This window comes from Ambystoma mexicanum, chromosome 13, assembly GCF_040938575.1.
Source record: "Ambystoma mexicanum isolate Mex_15411 chromosome 13, UKY_AmexF1_1, whole genome shotgun sequence".
NCBI lineage: Eukaryota > Metazoa > Chordata > Amphibia > Caudata > Ambystomatidae > Ambystoma > Ambystoma mexicanum.
The window spans coordinates 815,183,664-815,207,072 of NC_090938.1; the positions used below are offsets into that span (position 1 = coordinate 815,183,664).

Here is a 23,409-nt window from a genome sequence, read left to right on the forward strand (position 1 = left end):
AAGGGTGAGCGGGGCACTATACCGCTGGGAGAGGTTCCTGGGTGCATTATCTCTGGATGTGGACTAGAGAGCAGGGATCTATATCCCTGGGTTGGGAAGGGGTGAGCAGGACCCTATACCGCTGGGAGAGGGACCAGGGTCCATTATCTCTGGATGTGGACTAGAGAGCAGGGATCTATAACCCTGGGTGTGGAAGGGTGAGCAGGGCACTATACCCCTGGGAGGGAGAGGGACCAGGGTGCATTATCTCTGGGTGTGGACTAGAGAGCAGGGATCTATATCCCTGGGTGTGGAAGGGTGAGCAGGGCACTATACCCTTGGGAGGGAGAGGGACCAGGGTGCATTATCTCTGGGTGTGGACTAGAGAGCAGGGGTCTATATCCCTGGGTGTGGAAGGGTGAGCTGGGCACTATACCCTTGGGGGGGAGAGGGACCAGGGTGCATTATCTCTGGGTGTGAACTAGAGAGCAGGGGTCTATATCCCTGGGTGTGGAAGGGTGAGCAGGGCACTATACCCCTGGGAGGGAGAGGGACCAGGGTACAATATCTCTGGATGTGGACTAGAGAGCAGGGATCTATATCCCTGGGTGTGGAAGGGTGAGCAGGGCACTATACCCCCGGGTGTGGACTAGTGAGCAGGGCACTATATCCCTGGGTGTGGAAGGGTGAGCAGGGCACTATATCGCTGGGAGAGGGACCAGGGTGCATTATCTCTAGATGTGGACTAGAGAGCAGGGATCTATATCCCTGGGTGTGGAAGGGTGAGCAGGGCACTATACCCCTGGGAGAGGGACCAGGGTGCATTATCTCTGGGTGTGGACTAGAGAGCAGGGGTCTATATCCCTGGGTGTGGAAGGGTGAGCAGGGCACTATACCCCTGGGAGGGAGAGGGACCAGGGTGCATTATCTCTGGATGTGGACTAGAGAGCAGGGATCTATATCCCTGGGTGTGGAAGGGTGAGCAGGGCACTATACCCCTGGGTGTGGACTAGTGAGCAGGGCACTATATCCCTGGGTGTGGAAGGGTGAACATGGCACTATATCCCTGGGAGAGGGACCAGGGTGCATTATCTCTGGATGTGGACTAGAGAGCAGGGATCTATACCCTGGGTGTGGAAGGGTGAGCAGGGCACTATACCCCTGGGTGTGGACTAGTGAGCAGGGCACTATATCACTGGGTGTGGAAGGGTGAGCAGGGCACTATATAGCTGGGAGAGGGACCAGGGTGCATTATCTCTGGATGTGGACTAGAGAGCAGGGATCTATATCCCTGGGCGTGGAAGGGTGAGCAGGGTACTATACACCTGGGAAAGGGACCAGGGTGCATTATCTCGGGTGTGGACTAGAGAGCAGGGATCTATATCCCTGGATTTAGAAGGGTGAGCAGGACACTATACCCCTGGGAGAGGGACCAGGGTGCATTATCTCTGGATGTGGACTAGAGAGCAGGGGTCTATATCCCTGGGTGTGGACTAGAGAGCAGGGGTCAATATCCCCGGGTGTGGAATAGAGAGCAGGGGTCAATATCCCTGGGTGTGGATGGGTGAGCAGGGCACTATACCCCTGGGAGGGAGAGGGACCAGGGTGCATTATCTCTGGATGTGGACTAGAGAGCAGGGATCTATATCCCTGGGTTAGGAAGGGTGAGCAGGGAACTATACCCCTGGGAGGGAGACGGACCAGGGTGCATTATCTCTGGGTGTGGACTAGAGAGCAGGGGTCTATATCCCTGGGTGTGGAAGGGTGAGCAGGGCACTATACCCCTGGGAGGGAGAGGGACCAGGGTGCATTATCTCTGGGTGTGGACTAGAGAGCAGGGGTCTATATCCCTGGGTGTGGAACGGTGAGCTGGGCACTATACCCTTGGGGGGGGGGGGGGAGAGGGACCAGGGTGCATTATCTCTGGGTGTGGACTAGAGAGCAGGGGTCTATATCCCTGGGTGTGGAAGGGTGAGCTGGGCATTATACCCATGTGGGAGGGAGAGGGACCAGGGTGCATTATCTCTGGATGTGGACTAGAGAGCAGGGATCTATATCCCTGGGTGTGGAAGGGTGAGCAGGGCACTATACCCCTGAGTGTGGACTAGTGAGCAGGGCATTATATCCCTGGGTGTGGAAGGGTGAGCAGGGCACTATATCGCTGGGAGAGGGACCAGGGTGCATTATCTCAGGATGTGGACTAGAGAGAAGGGATCTATACCCTGGGCGTGGAAGGGTGAGCAGGGCACTATACCCATGGGAGGGAGAGGGACCAGGGTGCATTATCTCTGGATGTGGACTAGAGAGCAGGGATCAATATCCCTGGGTGTGGAAGGGTGAGCAGGGCACTATACCCCTGGGTGTGGACTAGTGAGCAGGGCACTATATCCCTGGGTGTGGAAGGGTGAGCAGGGCACTATATCGCTGGGAGAGGGACCAGGGTGCATTATCTCTGGATGTGGACTAGAGAGCAGGGATCTATATCCCTGGGTGTGGAAGGGTGAGCGGGGCACTATACCCCTGGGAGAGGGACCAGGGTGCATTATCTCTGGGTGTGGACTAGAGAGCAGGAGTCTATATCCCTGGGTGTGGAAGGGTGAGCAGGGCACTATACCCCTGGGAGGGAGAGGGACCAGGGTGCATTATCTCTGGATGTGGACTAGAGAGCAGGTATCTATATCCCTGGGTGTGGAAGGGTGAGCAGGGCACTATACCCCTGGGTGTGGACTAGTGAGCAGGGCACTATATCCCTGGGTGTGGAAGGGTGAACAGGGCACTATATCGCTGGGAGAGGGACCAGGGTGCATTATCTCTGGATGTGGACTAGAGAGCAGGGATCTATACCCTGGGTGTGGAAGGGTGAGCAGGGCACTATACCCCTGGGTGTGGACTAGTGAGCAGGGCACTATATCCCTGGGTGTGGAAGGGTGAGCAGGGCACTATATCGCTGGGAGAGGGACCAGGGTGCATTATCTCTGGATGTGGACTAGAGAGCAGGGATCTATATCCCTGGGTGTGGAAGGGTGAGCAGGGCACTATACACCTGGGAGAGGGACCAGGGTGCATTATCTATGGGTGTGGACTAGAGAGCAGGGATCTATATCCTTGGATTTAGAAGGGTGAGCAGGACACTATACCCCTGGGAGAGGGACCAGGTTGCATTATCTCTGGATGTGGACTAGAGAGCAGGGATCTATATCCCTGGGTGTGGAAGGGTGAGCAGGGCACTATACCCCTGGGAGGGAGAGGAACCAGGGTGCATTATCTCTGGATGTGGACTAGAGAGCAGGGGTCTATATCCCTGGGTGTGGAAGGGTGAGCAGGGCACTATACCCCTGGGAGGGAAAGGGACCAGGGTGCATTATCTCTGGGTGTGGACTAGAGAGCAGGGATCTATATCCCTGGGTGTAGAAGGGTGAGCAGGGCACTATACCCCTGGGAGGGAGAGGGACCAGGGTGCATTATCTCAGAGCAGGGATCTATATCCCTGGGTTAGGAAGGGTGAGCTGGGCACTATACCCCTGGGAGAGGGACCAGGGTGCATTATCTCTGGATGTGGACTAGAGAGCAGGGGTCTATATCCCTGGGTGTGGACTAGAGAGCAGGGGTCAATATCCCCGGGTGTGGAGTAGAGAGCAGGGGTCTATATCCCTGGGTGTGGAGTAGAGAGCAGGGGTCCATATCCCTGGGTGTGGAAGGGTGAGCAGGGCACTATACCCCTGGGAGGGAGAGGGACCAGGGTGCATTATCTCTGGATGTGGACTAGAGAGCAGGGATCTATATCCCTGGGTTAGGAAGGGTGAGCAGGGCACTATACCCCTGGGAGGGAGAGGGACCAGGGTGCATTATCTCTGGATGTGGACTAGAGAGCAGGGATCTATATCCCTGGGTTGGGAAGGGGTGAGCAGGACCCTATACCGCTGGGAGAGGGACCAGGGTGCATTATCTCTGGATGTGGATTAGAGAGCAGGGATCTATATCCCTGGGTGTGGAAGGGTGAGTGGGGCACTATACCGCTGGGAGAGGTTCCTGGGTGCATTATCTCTGGATGTGGACTAGAGAGCAGGGATCTATATCCCTGGGTTGGGAAGGGGTGAGCAGGACCCTATACAGCTGGGAGAGGGACCAGGGTGCATTATCTCTGGATGTGGACTAGAGAGCAGGGATCTATAACCCTGGGTGTGGAAGGCTGCGCAGGGCACTATACCCCTGGGAGGGAGAGGGACCAGGGTGCATTATCTCTGGGTGTGGACTAGAGAGCAGGGGTCTATATCCCTGGGTGTGGAAGGGTGAGCTGGGCACTATACCCTTGGGAGGGAGAGGGACCAGGGTGCATTATCTCTGGGTGTGACCTAGAGAGCAGGGGTCTATATCCCTGGGTGTGGAAGGGTGAGCAAGGCACTATACCCCTGGAAGGGAGAGGGACCAGGGTGCATTATCTCTGGATGTGGTCTAGAGAGCAGGGATCTATATCCCTGGGTGTGGAAGGGTGAGCAGGGCACTATACTCCTGAGTGTGGACTAGTGAGCAGGGCACTATATCCCTGGGTGTGGAAGGGTGAGCAGGGCACTATATCGCTGGGAGAGGGACCAGGGTGCATTATCTCTGGATGTGGACTAGAGAGAAGGGATCTATACCCTGGGCGTGGAAGGGTGAGCAGGGCACTATACCCCTGGGAGTTATAGGGACCAGGGTGCATTATCTCTGGATGTGGACTAGAGAGCAGGGATCTATATCCCTGGGTGTGGAAGGGTGAGCAGGGCACTATACCCTGGGTGTGGAAGGGTGAGAAGGGCACTATATGGCTGGGAGAGGGACCAGGGTGCATTATCTCTGGATGTGGACTAGAGAGCAGGGATCTATACCCTGGGTGTGGAAGGGTGAGCAGGGCACTATACAACTGGGAGGGAGAGGGACCAGGGTGCATTATCTCTGGATGTGGACTAGAGAGCAGGGATCTATATCCCTGGGTTAGGAAGGGTGAGCAGGGCACTATACCCCTGGGAGGGAGAGGGACCAGGGTGCATTATCTCTGGGTGTGGACTAGAGAGCAGGGGTCTATATCCCTGGGTGTGGAAGGGTGAGCAGGGCACTATACCCCTGGGAGGGAGAGGGACCAGGGTGCATTATCTCTGGATGTGGACTAGAGAGCAGGGATCTATATCCCTGGGTGTGGAAGGGTGAGCAGGGCACTATACCGCTGGGAGAGGGACCAGGGTGCATTATCTCTGGATGTGGACTAGAGAGCAGTGATCTATATCCCTGGGTGTGGAAGGGTGAGCAGGGCACTATACCGCTGGGAGAGGGACCAGGGTGCATTATCTCTGGATGTGGACTAGAGAGCAGGGATCTATATCCCTGGGTGTGGAAGGGTTACCAGGGCACTATACCACTGGGAGAGGGACCAGGGTGCATTATCTCTGGATGTGGACTAGAGAGCAGGGATCGATAACCCTGGGTGTGGAAGGGTGAGCAGGGCACTATACCCCTGGGAGGGAGAGGGACCAGGGTGCATTATCTCTGGATGTGGACTATAGAGCAGGGATCTATATCCCTGGGTGTGGAAGGGTGAGCAGGACACTATACCGCCGGGAGAGGGACCAGGGTGCATTATCTCTGGGTGTGGACTAGAGAGTAGGGATCTATATCCCTGGGTTAGGAAGGGTGAGCAGGGCACTATACCCCTGGGAGGGAGAGGGACCAGGGTGCATTATCTCTGGATGTGGACTATAGAGCAGGGATCTATATCCCTGGGTGTGGAAGGGTGAGCAGGACACTATACCGCTGGGAGAGGGACCAGGGTGCATTATCTCTGGATGTGGACTAGAGAGTAGGGATCTATATCCCTGGGCGTGGAAGGGTGAGCAGGGCACTATACCCCTGGGAGGGAGAGGGACCAGGGTGCATTATCTCTGGGTGTGGACTAGAGAGCAGGGGTATCTCTGGGTGTGGACTAGAGAGCAGGGGTCTATATCCCTGGGTGTGGAAGGGTGAGCAGGGCACTATACACCCTGGGAGAGGGACGAGGAACCAGGGTGCATTATCTCTGGATGTGGGCTAGAGAGCAGGGATCTATATCCCTGGGTGTGGAAGGGTGAGCAGGGCACTATACCCCTGGGAGGGAGAGGAACCAGGGTGCATTATCTCTGGATGTGGACTAGAGAGCAGGGGTCTATATCCCTGGGTGTGGAAGGGTGAGCAGGGCACTATACCCCTGGGTGGGAGAGGGACCAGGGTGCATTATCTCTGGGTGTGGACTAGAGAGCAGGGATCTATATCCCTGGGTGTGGAAGGGTGAGCAGGGCACTATACCCCTGGGAGGGAGAGGGACCAGGGTGCATTATCTCTGGGTGTGGACTAGAGAGCAGGGATCTATATCCCTGGGTTAGGAAGGGTGAGCAGGGCACTATACCCCTGGGAGAGGGACCAGGGTGCATTATCTCTGGGTGTGGACTAGAGAGCAGGGATCTATATCCTTGGGTGTGGAAGGGTGAGCAGGGCACTATACCCCTGGGAGGGAGAGGGACCAGGGTGCATTATCTCTGGATGTGGACTAGAGAGCAGGGGTCTATATCCCTGGGTGTGGACTAGAGAGCAGGGGTCAATATCCCCGGGTGTGGAGTAGAGAGCAGGGGTCTATATTCCTGGGTGTGGGGTAGAGAGCAGGGGTCTATATCCCTGGGTGTGGAAGGGTGAGCAGGGCACTATACCCCTGGGAGGGAGAGGGACCAGGGTGCATTATCTCTGGATGTGGACTAGAGAGCAGGGATCTATATCCCTGGGTTAGGAAGGGTGAGCAGGGCACTATACCCCTGGGAGGGAGAGGGACCAGGGTGCATTATCTCTGGGTGTGGACTTGAGAGCAGGGGTCTATATCCCTGGGTGTGGAAGGGTGAGCAGGGCACTATACCCCTGGGAGGGAGAGGGACCAGGGTGCATTATCTCTGGATGTGGACTAGAGAGCAGGAATCTATATCCCTGGGTTAGGAAGGGCGAGCAGGGCACTATACCTCTGGGAGGGAGAGGGACCAGGGTGCATTATCTCTGGGTGTGGACTAGAGAGCAGGGGTCTATATCCCTGGGTGTGGAAGGGTGAGCGGGGCACTATACCGCTGGGAGAGGTTCCTGGGTGCATTATCTCTGGATGTGGACTAGAGAGCAGGGATCTATATCCCTGGGTTGGGAAGGGGTGAGCAGGACCCTATACCGCTGGGAGAGGGACCAGGGTGCATTATCTCTGGATGTGGACTAGAGAGCAGGGATCTATAACCCTGGGTGTGGAAGGCTGAGCAGGGCACTATACCCCTGGGAGGGAGAGGGACCAGGGTGCATTATCTCTGGGTGTGGACTAGAGAGCAGGGATCTATATCCCTGGGTGTGGAAGGGTGAGCAGGGCACTATACCCTTGGGAGGGAGAGGGACCAGGGTGCATTATCTCTGGGTGTGGACTAGAGAGCAGGGGTCTATATCCCTGGGTGTGGAAGGGTGAGCTGGGCACTATACCCTTGGGAGGGAGAGGGACCAGGGTGCATTATCTCTGGGTGTGACCTAGAGAGCAGGGGTCTATATCCCTGGGTGTGGAAGGGTGAGCAGGGCACTATACCCCTGGGAGGGAGAGGGACCAGGGTGCATTATCTCTGGATGTGGTCTAGAGAGCAGGGATCTATATCCCTGGGTGTGGAAGGGTGAGCAGGGCACTATACCCCCGAGTGTGGACTAGTGAGCAGGGCAATATATCCCTGGGTGTGGAAGGGTGAGCAGGGCACTATATCACTGGGAGAGGGACCAGGGTGCATTATCTCTGGATGTGGACTAGAGAGAAGGGATCTATACCCTGGTCGTGGAAGGGTGAGCAGGGCACTATACCCCTGGGAGGGAGAGGGACCAGGGTGCATTATCTCTGGATGTGGACTAGAGAGCAGGGATCTATATCCCTGGGTGTGGAAGGGTGAGCAGGGCACTATATCCCTGGGTGTGGAAGGGTGAGAAGGGCACTATCTCGCTGGGAGAGGGACCAGGGTGCATTATCTCTGGATGTGGACTAGAGAGCAGGGGTCTATATCCCTGGGTGTGGACTAGAGAGCAGGGGTCAATATCCCCGGGTGTGGAGTAGAAAGCAGGGGTCTATATCCCCGGGTGTGGAAGGGTGTTCAGGGCACTATACCCCTGGGAGGGAGAGGGACCAGGGTGCATTATCTCTGGATGTGGACTAGAGAGCAGGGATCTATATCCCTGGGTTAGGAAGGGTGAGCAGGGCACTATACCCCTGGGAGGGAGAGGGACCAGGGTGCATTATCTCTGGGTGTGGATTAGAGAGCAGGGGTCTATATCCCTGGGTGTGGAAGGGTGAGCAGGGCACTATACCCCTGTGAGGGAGAGGGACCAGGGTGCATTATCTCTGGATGTGGACTAGAGAGCAGTGATCTATATCCCTGGGTGTGGAAGGGTGAGCAGGGCACTATACCGCTGGGAGAGGGACCAGGGTGCATTATCTCTGGATGTGGACTAGAGAGCAGGGATCTATATCCCTGGGTGTGGAAGGGTGAGCAGGGCACTATACCCCTGGGAGGGAGAGGGACCAGGGTGCATTATCTCTGGATGTGGACTATAGAGCAGGGATCTATATCCCTGGGTGTGGAAGGGTGAGCAGGACACTATACCGCTGGGAGAGGGACCAGGGTGCATTATCTCTGGATGTGGACTAGAGAGCAGGGATCGATAACCCTGGGTGTGGAAGGGTGAGCAGGGCACTATACCCCTGGGAGGGAGAGGGACCAGGGTGCATTATCTCTGGGTGTGGACTAGAGAGCAGGGATCGATATCCCTGGGTTGGAAGGGTGAGCAGAGCACTATACCCCTGGGAGAGGGACCAGGGTGCATTATCTCTGGGTGTGGACTAGAGAGCAGGGATCAATATCTCTGGGTGTGGAAGGGTGAGCAGGGCACTATAGCCCTGGGAGAGGGACCAGGGCGCATTATCTCTGGGTGTGGACTAGAGAGCAGGGATCTATATCCCTGGGTGTGGAAGGGTGAGCAGGGCACTATACCCCTGGGAGGGAGAGGGACCAGGGTGCATTATCTCTGGGTGTGGACTAGAGATCAGGGGTCTATAGCCTGGGTTTAGAAGGGTGAGCAGGGCACTATACCCCTGGGAGGCAGAGGGACCAGGGTGCATTATCTCTGGATGTGGACTAGAGAGCAGGGATCTATATCCCTGGGTGTGGAAGGGTTACCAGGGCACTATACCACTGGGAGAGGGACCAGGGTGCATTATCTCTGGATGTGGACTAGAGAGCAGGGATCGATAACCCTGGGTGTGGAAGGGTGAGCAGGGCACTATACCCCTGGGAGGGAGAGGGACCAGGGTGCATCATCTCTGGATGTGGACTATAGAGCAGGGATCTATATCCCTGGGTGTGGAAGGGTGAGCAGGACACTATACCGCCGGGAGAGGGACCAGGGTGCATTATCTCTGGGTGTGGACTAGAGAGTAGGGATCTATATCCCTGGGTTAGGAAGGGTGAGCAGGGCACTATACCCCTGGGAGGGAGAGGGACCAGGGTGCATTATCTCTGGATGTGGACTATAGAGCAGGGATCTATATCCCTGGGTGTGGAAGGGTGAGCAGGGCACTATACCCCTGGGAGGGAGAGGGACCAGGGTGCATTATCTCTGGATGTGGACTAGAGAGCAGGGATCTATATCACTGGGTGTGGAAGGGTGAGCAGGGCACTATACCGCTGGGAGAGGGACCAGGGTGCATTATCTCTGGATGTGGACTAGAGAGCAGTGATCTATATCCCTGGGTGTGGAAGGGTGAGCAGGGCACTATACCGCTGGGAGAGGGACCAGGGTGCATTATCTGTGGGTGTGGACTAGAGAGTAGGGATCTATATCCCTGGGTTAGGAAGGGTGAGCAGGGCACTATACCCCTGGGAGGGAGAGGGACTAGGGTGCATTATCTCTGGATGTGGACTATAGAGCAGGGATCTATATCCCTGGGTGTGGAAGGGTGAGCAGGACACTATACCGCTGGGAGAGGGACCAGGGTGCATTATCTCTGGATGTGGACTAGAGAGCAGGGATCTATATCCCTGGGTGTGGAAGGGTGAGCAGGGCACTATATCGCTGGGAGAGGGACCAGGGTGCATTATCTCTGGATGTGGACTAGAGAGCAGGGATCGATAACCCTGGGTGTGGAAGGGTGAGCAGGGCACTATACCCCTGGGAGGGAGAGGGACCAGGGTGCATTATCTCTGGGTGTGGACTAGAGAGCAGGGATCTATATCCCTGGGTAAGGAAGGGTGAGCAGGGCACTATAGCCCTGGGAGAGGGACCAGGGCGCATTATCTCTGGGTGTGGACTAGAGAGCAGGGATCTATATCCCTGGGTGTGGAAGCGTGAGCAGGGCAATATACCCCTGGGAGGGAGAGGGACCAGGGTGCATTATCTCTGGGTGTGGACTAGAGATCAGGGGTCTATAGCCTGGGTTTAGAAGGGTGAGCAGGGCACTATACCCCTGGGAGGCAGAGCGACCAGGATGCATTATCTCTGGGTGTGGACTAGAGAGCAGGTGTCTATATCCCTGGGTGTGGAAGGGTGAGCAGGGCACTATACCCCTGGGAGGGAGAGGGACCAGGGTGCATTATCTCTGGGTGTGGACTAGAGAGCAGGGATCTATATCCCTGGGTGTGGAGTAGAGAGCAGGGATCTATATCCCTGGGTGTGGAAGGGTGAGCAGGGCACTATACCCCTGGGAGGGAGAGGGACCAGGGTGCATTATCTCTGGGTGTTGACTAGAGAGCAGGGGTCTATATCCCCGGGTGTGGAGTAGAGAGCAGGGGTCTATATCTCTGGGTGTGGAAGGGTGAGCAGGGCACTATACCCCTGGGAGGGAGAGGGACCAGGGTGCATTATCTCTGGGTGTGGACTAGAGAGCAGGGATCTATATCCCTGGGTGTGGAAGGGTGAGCAGGGCACTATACCCCTGGGAGAGGGTCCAGGGTGCATTATCCCTGGGTGTGGAGTAGAGAGCAGGGATCTATATCCCTGGGTGTGGAAGGGCGAGCAGGGCACTATACCGCTTGGAGAGGGACCAGGGAGCATTATCTCTGGATGTGGACTAGAGAGCAGGGATCGATATCCCGGGGTTGGGAAGGGGTGAGCAGGGCACTATACCCCTGGGAGGGAGAGGGACCAGGGTGCATTATCTCTGGATGTGGACTAGAGAGCAGGGGTCTATATCCCTGGGTGTGGAGTAGAGAGCAGGGGTCTGTATCCCTGGTTGTGGAAGGGTGAGCAGGGCACCATATGCCTGGGTTTGGAAGGGTGAGCAGGTCACTATACCGCTGGGAGAGGGACCAGGGTGCATTATCTCTTGGTGTGGACTAGAGAGCAGGGGTCTATATCCCTGGGTGTGGAGTAGAGAGCAGGGGTCTGTATCCCTGGGTGTGGAAGGGTGAGCAGGGCACCATATGCCTGGGTTTGGAAGGGTGAGCAGGTCACTATACCGCTGGGAGAGGGACCAGGGTGCATTATCTCTGGATGTGGACTTGAGAGCAGGGATCTATATCCCTGGGTGTGGAAGGGTCAGCAGGGCACCATTTCCCTGGTTTGGAGAGGTGACCAGGGCACTATACCACTGGGAGATGGCCCAGGGTGCATTATCTCTGTATGTGGACTAGAGAGCAGGGGTCTATATCCCTGGGTGTGGAAGGGTGAGCAGGGCACTATACCCCTGGGAGGGAGAGGGACCAGGGCGCATTATCTCTGGATGTGGACTAGAGAACAGGGATCTATATCCCTGGGTGTGGAAGGGTGAGCAGGGCACTATACCCCTGGGAGGGAGAGGGACCAGGGTGCATTATCTCTGGATGTGGACTAGAGAGCAGGGATCAATATCCCTGGGTTTAGAAGGGTGAGCAGGGCACTATACCCCTGGGAGAGGGACCAGGGCACATTATCTCTGGATGTGGACTGGAGAGCAGGGATCTATATCCCTGGGTATGGAAGGGTGAGCAGGGCACTATACCCCTGGGAGGGAGAGGGACCAGGGTGCATTATCTCTGGATGTGGACTAGAGAGCAGGGATCGATATCCCGGGGTTGGGAAGGGGTGAGCAGGACCCTATACCGCTGGGAGAGGGACCAGGGTGCATTATCTCTGGATGTGGACTAGAGAGCAGGGATCGATATCCCGGGGTTGGGAAGGGGTGAGCAGGACCCTATACGGCTGGGAGAGGGACCAGGGTGCATTATCTCTGGATGTGGACTAGAGAGCAGGAATCTATAACCCTGGGTGTGGAAGGGTGAGCAGGGCACTATACCCCTGGGAGGGAGAGGGACCAGGGTGCATTATCTCTGGATGTGGACTAGAGAGCAGGGATCTATATCCCTGGGTGTGGAAGGGTGAGCAGGGCACTATACCCCTGGGAGGGAGAGGGACCAGGGTGCATTATCTCTGGATGTGGACTAGAGAGCAGGGATCGATATCCCGGGGTTGGGAAGGGGTGAGCAGGACCCTATACCGCTGGGAGAGGGACCAGGGTGCATTATCTCTGGATGTGGACTAGAGAGCAGGGATCGATATCCCGGGGTTGGGAAGGGGTGAGCAGGACCCTATACCGCTGGGAGAGGGACCAGGGTGCATTATCTCTGGATGTGGACTAGAGAGCAGGAATCTATAACCCTGGGTGTGGAAGGGTGAGCAGGGCACTATGATATGATATGATAGGTTATTTATAACGTGCTTAATACCCAGAGGTTTCTGAGCGCGGACCCGGGGATCGAACCTGTGTTGCTCCGTGTCGCCTTGGTTCAAAGGCGAGAACGTTGCCGCTGAGCTATCCTCCCGGACCGGCAGGGTCATAATGAGGCCCTAGGTCATGGGTGCACAATATACGGCCCGCGGGCCAGTTGCGGCCCGCCATGCTCTTTTGTCCGGCCCGCAAGACACAAAGACTTTCCTAATGGAGGGCGGCCCGCGGCCGCCCTCCATTAGGAAAGTCTTTGTTGTCTTCCGGGCCGGACAAAACACTGGCCCTCATTGGCTCAGCACACACACGCCCTAGGTCTTCTTTCTTTAGCTTAGTTTGCAAGGTAGAGACATTCTCGCTAGGATAGACAGGCGTTTATCCCAACCCTTTTTATTTTAATAAATGGCGAACTTTGAGAAAACTGTACCTTTGTGCCCGTCTCACATTTCTGACCCTTCACACACTGTTCTACAATCGACGACACTCCTCCACTGAAGTCCCTGTGACCCATGGTTCTACCATTGACGACACCCCTCCAATGGAAGGCCCTGTGACCCATGGGTCTACCATTGATGAAACCCTTGACTGGAAGGCCCTGTGACCCATGGGTCTGCCATTGACGACACCCCTCCAATGGAAGGCCCTGTGACCCATGGGTCTACCATTGACGACACCCCTCCAATGGTAGGCCCAGTGACCCATGGGTCTACCATTGACGACACCCCTCCAATGGAAGGCCCAGTGACCCATGGGTCTACCATTGACGACACCCCTCCAAAGGAAGGCCCTGTGACCCATGGTTCTACCATTAATGACACCCCTCCCATGGAAGGCCCAGTGACCCATGGATCTACCATTGACGAAACCGTGACTGGAAGGCCCTGTGACCCATGGGTCTACCATTGAGGACGCCCCTCCTCTGGAAGACCCTGTGACCCATGGGTCTACCATCGACAACACCCCTCCAATGGAAGGCCCTGTGATCCATGGGTCTACCATTGACAACACCCCTCCAATGGAAGGCCCAGTGACCCATGGGTCTACCATTGACGAAACCCTTGACTGGAAGGCCCTGTGACCCAAGGGTCTACCATTGAGGACGCCCCTCCTCTGGAAGGCCCTGTGACCCATGGTTCTACCATTGAGGACGCCCCTCCTCTGGAAGGCCCTGTGATCCATGGGTCTACCATTGACAACACCCCTCCAATGGAAGGCCCTGTGACCCATGGGTCTACCATCAACAACACCCCTCCAATGGAAGTCACTATGACCCATGGGTTTACCATTGACGACACCCCTCCAATGGAAGGCCCTGTGACCCATGGGTCTACCATTGAGGACGCCCCTCCTCTAGAAGGCCCTGTGAACCATGGGTCTACCATTGAGGACGCCCCTCCTCTGGAAGGCCCTGTGACCCATGGGTCTGCCATTGAGGACACCCCTCCAATGGAAGGCTGTTACCCATGGGTCTACCTTAGATAACAATGCTCATCCTGATCTCTCCCATGATCCATCTTCTCACGAAAGATCAAAGCCTCAACTCCTGTCCCCAAAAGGTATCAGTGAACATGTCTCATATGCCATGCCCATTCCATCTCAACCCGATTGATCTCACAGCCTTCACGTCACATGATCAACCTCCCAGCACATACATGTTTAATGTACCATGTCCATTCCAACTAACACCCGAGCCACTTCCGTGCACAAACATGCCTCATGTACCATACCAATACCATCTCGCACCCGATCAACATCCTAGCTCAAGCAGCTCTGGCATACCATGTTCATTCCATCTCATCCCCGATCGACCATCCCCACCATAAACATGTCTCTGGTACCAGGCCCCTTTCATCTCACATTGCATTGATATCCCAGCTCAAATCTGTCCCATGCACTGTGCCCATCTCATCTCTCACCAAACCTACCTCCCAGCCTGTACATGTCTTATATGCCATGCCCATCTCATCTCACACCTGACCGACTGTCCCATTCACCGTGCCCCTTCCATCCCCACCAAACCTACCTCCCAGCTTGTACATGTCTTATATGCCATGCCCATCTCATCTCACACCTGACCGACTGTCCCATGCACCGTGCCCCTTCCATCCCCACCAAACCTACCTCCCAGCTTGTACATGTCTTATATGCTGTGCCCATCTCACCTCACACCTGAACGACTGTCCCATGCACCATGCCCATTCCATCTCACACCAAACCTACCTCCCAGCTTGTACATGTCTTATATGCCATGCCCATCTCACCTCACACCAAACCTACCTCCTAGCTTGTACATGTCTTATATGCCGTGCCCATCTCATCTCACACCTGACCGACTGTCCCATGCACCATGCCCATTCCATCTCACACCAAACCTACCTCCCAGCTTGTCCATGTCTTATATGCCATGCCCATCTCATCTCACACCTGAACGACGGTCTCATGCACAGTGCCCATCTCATCTCCCACCAAACCTACCTCCCAGCTTGTACATGTCTTATATGCCATGCCCATCTTATCTCACACCTGAGCGATGGTCTCGGGTACCATGCCCATTGATTGTCTTTGCCAACTGTTACCAGACTGCCCAGAACTGAGCGATTTCTAATGCCCTTCCCTGGGAATGCATCGCCAGCCTTTTCCAAATGCCAATCTGCTCTAACCTGTTGGAAGGTTCCAGAGAGTTTAGGGATGACCAGAATGATTGGCAGCCCAACAAGCGTGAAGAGAGCCAGTTTCCATGACATCCAGAGCATGAACACGTAGAGGGAGGTCACCCTCATAAAGTACCACATCAGCAGGCTCAGGTTCTGGCTCAGAGACTCGCTCATCGTATTCGTGTCAGTCGTGATCCGTGAAGTGATTTCTCCTGCGAACAAAGGAACGACAGGGCGGTTATCATTACGTAATTGCCAGCAGGAGGCTTGCTTAGAGGTGATCACTGTAGAGAGAAGGCAACAAATCAATGGGCCAGAGGAAGGGACATTCCTTCCAGCTACTAGAGGTGGTCATGCCCTCGTGGAGAGCGAAGGATAGAGCAGTAAAGAGACCAGACTCACATCTCACCCTCAATCCCTGCCCTTAGCCGTACGATAAGCAGCATATGGAGCAGTGCAGACCAGACTCACATCTCACGCTCAATCCCAGCCCCTGGCTATATGACAAGCAGCCCCCATCTCACCCTCAATCCCAGCCCCTGGCTATATGAAGAGCAGCATATGGAGCAGTAGAGACCAGACTTACATCTCACCCTCAATCCCAGCCCCTGGTTATATGACAAGCAGCCCCCATCTCACCCTCAATCCCAGCCCCTGGCTATATGAAGAGCAGCATATGGAGCAGTAGAAACCAAACTCACATCTCACACTCAATCCCAGCCCCTGGCTATATGACAAGCAGCCCCCATCTCACCCTCAATCCCAGCCCCTGGCTATATGACAGGCAGCCCCCCATCTCACCCTCAATCCCAGCCCCTGGCTATATGACAAGCAGCCCCCATCTCACCCTCAATCCCAGCCCCTGGCTATATGACGAGTAGCCCCATCTCACCCTCAATCCCAGCCCCTGGCTATATGAAGAGCAGCATATGGTGCAGTACAAAGACCAGACTCACATCTCACCCTCAACCCCAGCCCTTGGCCGTATGACGAGCACCATATGGAGCAGTACAGAGACCAGACTAACATCTCACCCTCAATCCCAGCCCCTAACTATATGACGAGCGGCATATGGAGCAGTACAGAGAACAGACTAACATCTCACCCTCCATCCCAGCCCCTAACTAAACGACGAGTGGCATATGGAGCAGTACAGAGACCAGACTTACATCTCACCCTCAATCCCCGCCCTTAGCCGTATGATAAGCAGCATATGGAGCAGTGCAGAGACCAGACTCACATCTCACCCTCAATCCCAGCCCCCGGCTACATGACGAGCAGCCCCCATCTCACCCTCAATCCCAGCCCCCGGCTATGACTAGCAACATATGGGATTTTAAAGTCTCCTCCCACTGGGATTCCCCAGTCCCAGCAAAGGGAGATTTGTATGCCCCCTCCCACACAGGATTCTAAGGGCCATCTCATGGGGATGGCTAAGTCCCGGAAACTGGGGATTTCCCTGGATACACAATGTTGGAGGATGGGGCGGTGAAAATCAAATAATTTTGGAGAGTTTCAGGATTGAGGACTCTGAGGGAGGATAGGACAAAGGACCCATGGATTTGAACACTTATAATGTTGGGATTTCTTGACAGAGGATATGAGGAAATTAAGACTGAGGAGTTAGTTAATTAAGTATGAAAGATGTGAGAATGTAAAGATCCTAAGTCTGTGGGAATTTAAGACCCAGCAGATGTCTGTATACTAGTATCAAGGAAGAGTGCCTGGGCCAATCATATGATTCAGGATGCAGGCAATAACTGGAGATAATGAACTGCATTCCAATCCATATGGCAGGATCGGTGCACCTCTTTGCTTGGTCCTTTAACTCATTCCCTGTGCCTTTATTGCCCAGTATAGCCCTCATCTGTGGCCATTCTGATTGTATTAAAACCAATGACAAAAGGATATTTTCGACCCAGAACTAGGTTATTTGGAATCCAGGATATGGAGTTCACAACCCACAATTGACGTGTTTTAGGAGCTGTACATGGGATATTCAAAGATCCAGAAACAGGGATGTTAAGAACAATCAACTTGTAGATTTCAGAACACTGAACTGCGAGTCTAGGACTCAAGATACGGGATATTAAGGCCTAGGACTGGGGAGTTTATAGCTTTGCCACTTGTAATTTCCAATTCATGGGTTGGAGTGCATATCAGCTTCTTCTGGAGTTAAGGTGTTGTGATGAATCTGACGATGTCATCACTCCTTCCCCAGGGAAAGTCTCTCCCCATGTGTCCAAGGAAAGGCGGAAACTGCCCGACTCTGACCTGGGGGGGGGAAGGGGGACGCTACTTAAGGGAGGACCACATGGAGGGATAGGATCCCTGCTTCACAGGAGAGGCATCGCCAGATAAGGCATGGTATTCCCCCACTCCCTTTACACCCAGTGACCCCTCCTGGAAACCCCAAGCCCTAATGGCTTATTTTTAATGAAGCATTTGAACATCCCGGGAAGAATAATAATGAAGCTCGGGAACACTCTCACGAGAAAATGCTAAATTGTACTGCGACGAGGAGGAGGGTCTGAGTAAGGGGAGATCACTTGTAGAAACCAAGGAGCTCGCTCTAGCTGTTGGGCTCAGCTGATTGGTAATAGCCCATTTTAACCACGTGGGGAGAGGTAATAGGAACCTGGTGTTTGTAATTGCAGTTAATTGCCTGACCCTGCCTGATCTCATCAGTGGGACATGACGAATGTACTGCATGGGTGGTAATCTTCTTAGCCTCAGACCGCCTCTTCCTCGGCTCAGTATTTGTATAGGAAAGGGGATGAGGGTTGGGAAGTTGGTATTTCCTATTAAAAAGGATGGGATAGGGGGTTGGGAAAGGGGGATACCGCGTTTCGCCAGTGGGTGCTCCCCCCCACTCCCCGAAGACCCCCCAGTCAAGCGATCCTCCTGCACTAGTCCAACCCCAGGGTCTGGATACAAAAGTGATGGCCGTGCCCTGGCCACCTGACTAAGAGATCCTCGGGAACTAGACTGTGAGACACCCCCTGGTTTCTCACAATAACTTCTGCTTGTGAACTATAAAGAAGCTGAGAAACTGGGGGGAATGGACACCCCCCTGAGGATTGTGGAGCCCCCACCTGAGGTTTGTGGAACTTGGATTGTTTCTTGGGCATCTGTTTTGAACTTTGTGTTGGAACTGTGGAAAGAAACACAATTGGCCACTTAAAAGACTATATACCCTTTCCCGTTATTATAGGTTTAGAATGTAAGGGTCAGGTTAGGATTTCGGATCCAGGGCAGAGAACTCTTTTGCTTTTGGACATTCCGACATGGACATGCTTTAGTTTCGTTGAGGCAGGGAACACCCTCATAGTGAGGGGGCAGGATAGGCCTTTCTCCAAACCTCTTAACTTTAATAAAGGTTTATAGCAATCAACACAATGCCCTTGTGTCCGAGTCCTGCTCCCGATTCCTTACAGTGTATTCTGGTCTCTCCTCGAATTCTGAGTTCTGAGCGGTTAGAAGTAGAGTTGGGCAGGGGATTTGTGCTTACCTGTAGACAAGGTGTCGAAGAAGGCAATCTCCTGCCCCAGCACAGCTTTAAAGACCTGTCCCTGTATCCTCACATGGACCAGGCCCATCGTCCAGTAGTACAGGTTGTCACAGAGGAACTCCGTCACTGCACTGTGGGGGACAGACAGAAGATAGAACACAGGGCCATTACCGTCAATATGCAGAGGACTGCTGGGCTGCAAGATTTCCAATCTGGCCAGTCTGGCACAGTGGCATGATGGATACAGCTTCAGAACTGAAAAGAATGTTGGTGCATGCCATGCCAAAGAAAACAGACAGCATGCCTGCCAAGATATTCATGTCTTGTCACGAAGGTACGCTGCAAGCTTCATAAACAGATGTACTGTGAAAGGTACACAGCAAGCTTCATAAACAGATGTACTGTGAAAGGTACGCTGCAAGCTTCATAAACAGATGTACTGTGAAAGGTACACTGCAAGCTTCATGCAGAGAGTTGCAGCGAAATGTACGCAGCAAGCTTCATACAGAGAGTTACTGTGAAAGATATGCTGCAAGCTTCATGAACAGATGCACTGTGAAAGGAACGCTGCAAGCTTTATACATAGATGTACTGTGAAAGGTATGCTGCAAGCTTCATACAGAGATGTACTGTGAAATGTACGCTGCAAGCTTCATACAGAGATGTACTGTGAAAGGTGTGCTGCAAGCTTCATACAGAGAGGTACTGTGAAACGTACGCTGCAAGCTTCATACAGAGATGTACTGTGAAAGGTGTGCTGCAAGCTTCATACAGAGATGTACTGTGAAAGGTGTGCTGCAAGCTTCATACAGAGAGGTACTGTGAAACGTACGCTGCAAGCTTCATACAGAGATGGACTGTGAAAGGTACGCTGCAAGCTTCATACAGAGATGTACTGTGAAAGGTGTGCTGCAAGCTTCATACAGAGAGTTACTGTGAAACGTACGCTGCAAGCTTCATACAGAGAGGTACTGTGAAACGTACGCTGCAAGCTTCATACAGAGATGGACTGTGAAAGGTACACTACAAGCTTCATACAGAGATGTACTGTGAAAGGTACGCTTGAAGCTTCATACAGAGATGTTTGGTGAAAGGTACGCTGCAAGCTTCCTACAGAGAGTTACTGTGGACACCAATGAGTCATGGGAGACACCTTCTGCCACCACAGCCTTAAACCCCAAATAATGGGGGAGGTGCACAGGTGATCACATGCTCTCTGCACATGATCTTCAAGAGTTACATTCACAATGTTTAAGGTAGATCCATCTTGCAGCCAGGAGATCGAGTGATCACGGATAAAAGGGAAGTGGTTACCATGCTTTTATACAGTGCTTTTCTGAGATCCTCAAAACCTTTTTTGATTACATCTGCCAACCTATCAGAGTTGAGAGCTCAGGACACTCCAGGTCCTAACACTGGACGTATATTGCGTCCATGCCCAACTTGTGCACTTGGCATGCTCCTAAGCGTGGCCAATCAAATCTTTTCTTAAATCCCTTTTATAGCTGGATGATTGGTGGACCTGCTCCAGGGCATCCTTAGCACGACTGATGGCAAGTATAGCGCCTCCTGTAGCGTCATCAATTGACTCTACATGGCGCTATGCAAGAATACAATGTGGGTCCATCTCAGAGGCATACGAGGGAATCCCCCCCCCCTTCTGGAGTATTCTAGAATAAGTCTCCCTAACTCTGGGCTTCTGGGACATGAGGGCATGCAAGGAGCAGGGGCTTCTGCAGGGTCTGGTGAGAAGGGAACTAGGGAACCAATCACAGCTCTTGGTGACCCTAAAAACTGGCCAAAGGTGGCACCAAAAGGTGAACCAACAGTCAATGAAAAGGTGTGTTATGGTGCGTGAGACGGCGAGATGTAACCTAAAGATGGTGATGGGAGAGACAGTGATGATGGGAGGGAGACGGCCAGACGTTACCTAATGGTGGCGATGATGGGTGAGAGAGCTGGCCAGACATTACCTAAAGGTGGAGATGATGGGAGAGACAGTGATGATGGGAGAGAGACGGCCAGATGTTACCTAAAGATGGTGATGAGAGAGACAGTGATGATGGGAGAGAGACGGCCAGATGTTACCTAAAGATGGTGATGATGAGAGAGACAGTGATGATGGGAGAGAGACGGCCAGATGTTACCTAACGATGGTGATGATGGGAGAGAGAGAGAGAGAGAGAGAGACGGCCAGACGTTACCTAAAGATGGTGATGATGGGAGAGACAGTTATGATGGGAGAGAGACGGCCAGATGTTACCTAAAGATGGTGATGATGGGAGAGACAGTGATGACGGGAGAGACGTTACCTAACTAAAGATGGTGATGATTGAGAGGGGCAGTGATGATGTGAGAGGGATGGCGAGATGTTACCTAAAGATGGTGATGATGAGAGAGACAGTGATGATGGGAGAGAGACGGCCAGACGTTACCTAAAGAAGGTGATGATGTGAGAGATGACCAGATGTTACCTAAAGATGGTGATGAGAGAGACAGTGATGATGGGAGAGAGACGGCCAGATGTTACCTAAAGATGGTGATGATGGGAGAGAGAGACGGCCAGACGTTACCTAAAGATGGTGATGATGGGAGAGACAGTGATCATGGGAGAGAGACGGCCAGATGTTACCTAAAGATGGTGATGATGGGAGAGAGACGGAGAGACGTTACCTAAAGATGGTGATGGGAGAGACAGTGATGATGGGAGAGAGACAGCCATATGTCACCTAAAGATGGTGATGATGGGAGAGAGGCGGCCAGATGGTACCTAAAGATGGTGATGAGAGACAGTGATGATGGGAGGGAGACGGCCAGACGTTACCTAAAGATGGTGATGATGAGAGGGACAGTGATGATGGGAGAGAGACGGCCAGATGTTACCTAAAGATGGTGATGATAGGAGAGACAGTGATGATGGGAGAGAGACGGAGAGACGTTACCTAACTAAAGATGGTGATGATGGAGAGGGGCAGTGATGATGTGAGAGGGATGGCGAGATGTTACCTAAAGATGGTGATGATGAGAGAGACGGCCATACGTTACCTAAAGATGGTGATAAGAGACAGATGATGGGAGAGAGACAGCCAGACGTTACCTAAAGATGGTGATGATGGGAGAGACAGTGATGATGGGAGAGAGACGGAGAGATGTTACCTAAAGATGGTGATGATGGGAGAGACAGTGATGATGGGAGAGAGACGGCCAGATGTTACCTAAAGATGGTGATGATGGGAGAGACAGTGATGATGGGAGAGAGACGGAGAGACGTTACCTAACTAAAGATGGTGATGATGGAGAGGGGCAGTGATGATGTGAGAGGGATGGCGAGATGTTACCTAAAGATGGTGATGATGAGAGAGACGGCCAGACGTTACCTAAAGATGGTGATAAGAGACAGATGATGGGAGAGAGACGGACAGACGTTACCTAAAGATGGTGATGATGGGAGAGACAGTGATGATGGGAGAGAGACGGCCAGATGTTACCTAAAGATGGTGATGATGAGAGAGACGGCCAGATGTTACCTAAAGATGGTGATAAGAGACAGATGATGGGAGAGAGACAGCCAGACGTTACCTAAAGATGGTGATGATGAGAGAGACAGCCAGACGTTACCTAAAGATGGTGATGACAGTCATAGCTTTAATGGCGCCAACGAAGGCTGAAGGGTCTTCCTCCTCCTTCCCGATCCAGTCCGTCATTCTACCCGTGTAATAGGGCAGCACCATTTCACCTGCAAACAAGGAACAATGGTTTTATTCAATTTATAGAGCACTTTTACCCGGAGGAGGACACAGTTATTACACAGTCTGAAACCAATTCATGCAATATTAGGAATGCTTTCTGCGGTAGTTACAAAGATGCTTCCATGAGTGAGAAAGATCATCAAAGAGGTATGGGCCGAGGTAAAGCATTTCACAAACCTGGCGCCAGGAGGAATTAAGAGCAAAAGAGGCAGAGTGGGGTGATTATGGGGCAGTCACAAGACAGAGAAGCCGAGAGGAGAGAAACAGGAGTAGAGGCAGAGATAAGAGGAGAGATATGGGGTGGGGCAAGGGAGCGTATGCTGGTAAATACTGCAAGAAGGGCAGAGGAGAGAAACAGGAGCAGAAGTAGAGATGGAAGAGGAGAGATCTGGTGTGGTGCGGGGCAGCATATGCCTGTAAATACTGCAAGAATAAGCTAAGAGGAGGAAACAGGAGTAGAGATGAGAGGAGAGGAGAGGCATAGGGTGGTGCAAGGGAGCGTACGCCTGTAAATGCTGCAAGAAGAAGCTAAGAGGAGAGAAGCAGGAGTAGAAGTAGAGATAAGAGGGGAGAGATATGGGGTGGTGCAGAGTATCATATACCTGTAAATACTGCAAGAAGTCCAGAGGAGAAAAGTAGAAGTAGAGAGGAGAGATATGGGGTGGTGCAAGGGAGCATATGCCTGTAAATACTGCAAGAAGAAGCTAAGAGGAGAGAAGCAGGAGTAGAAGTAGAGATAAGAGGGGAGAGATATGGGGTGGT

The 23,409-nt window shown here is 53.5% G+C and overlaps 1 protein-coding gene across 4 annotated transcripts in view; it reads right to left on the reverse strand.

Annotated features, from left to right (window-relative positions):
- LOC138522056 (antigen peptide transporter 1-like) overlaps positions 1-23,409 on the reverse strand; it is a 129,764-nt gene that overhangs the window by 91,389 nt on the left and 14,966 nt on the right. For all 4 annotated transcript variants that reach the window (XM_069635288.1, XM_069635289.1, XM_069635286.1 and 1 more), the window contains exons 3-5: positions 22,517-22,634; positions 18,899-19,029; positions 15,394-15,599 (exon numbers count right to left, since the gene is read on the reverse strand). In XM_069635288.1, coding sequence (XP_069491389.1) covers positions 15,394-15,599; positions 18,899-19,029; positions 22,517-22,634 — 455 coding nt within the window. The remainder of the gene's footprint in view (positions 1-15,393; positions 15,600-18,898; positions 19,030-22,516; positions 22,635-23,409) is intronic.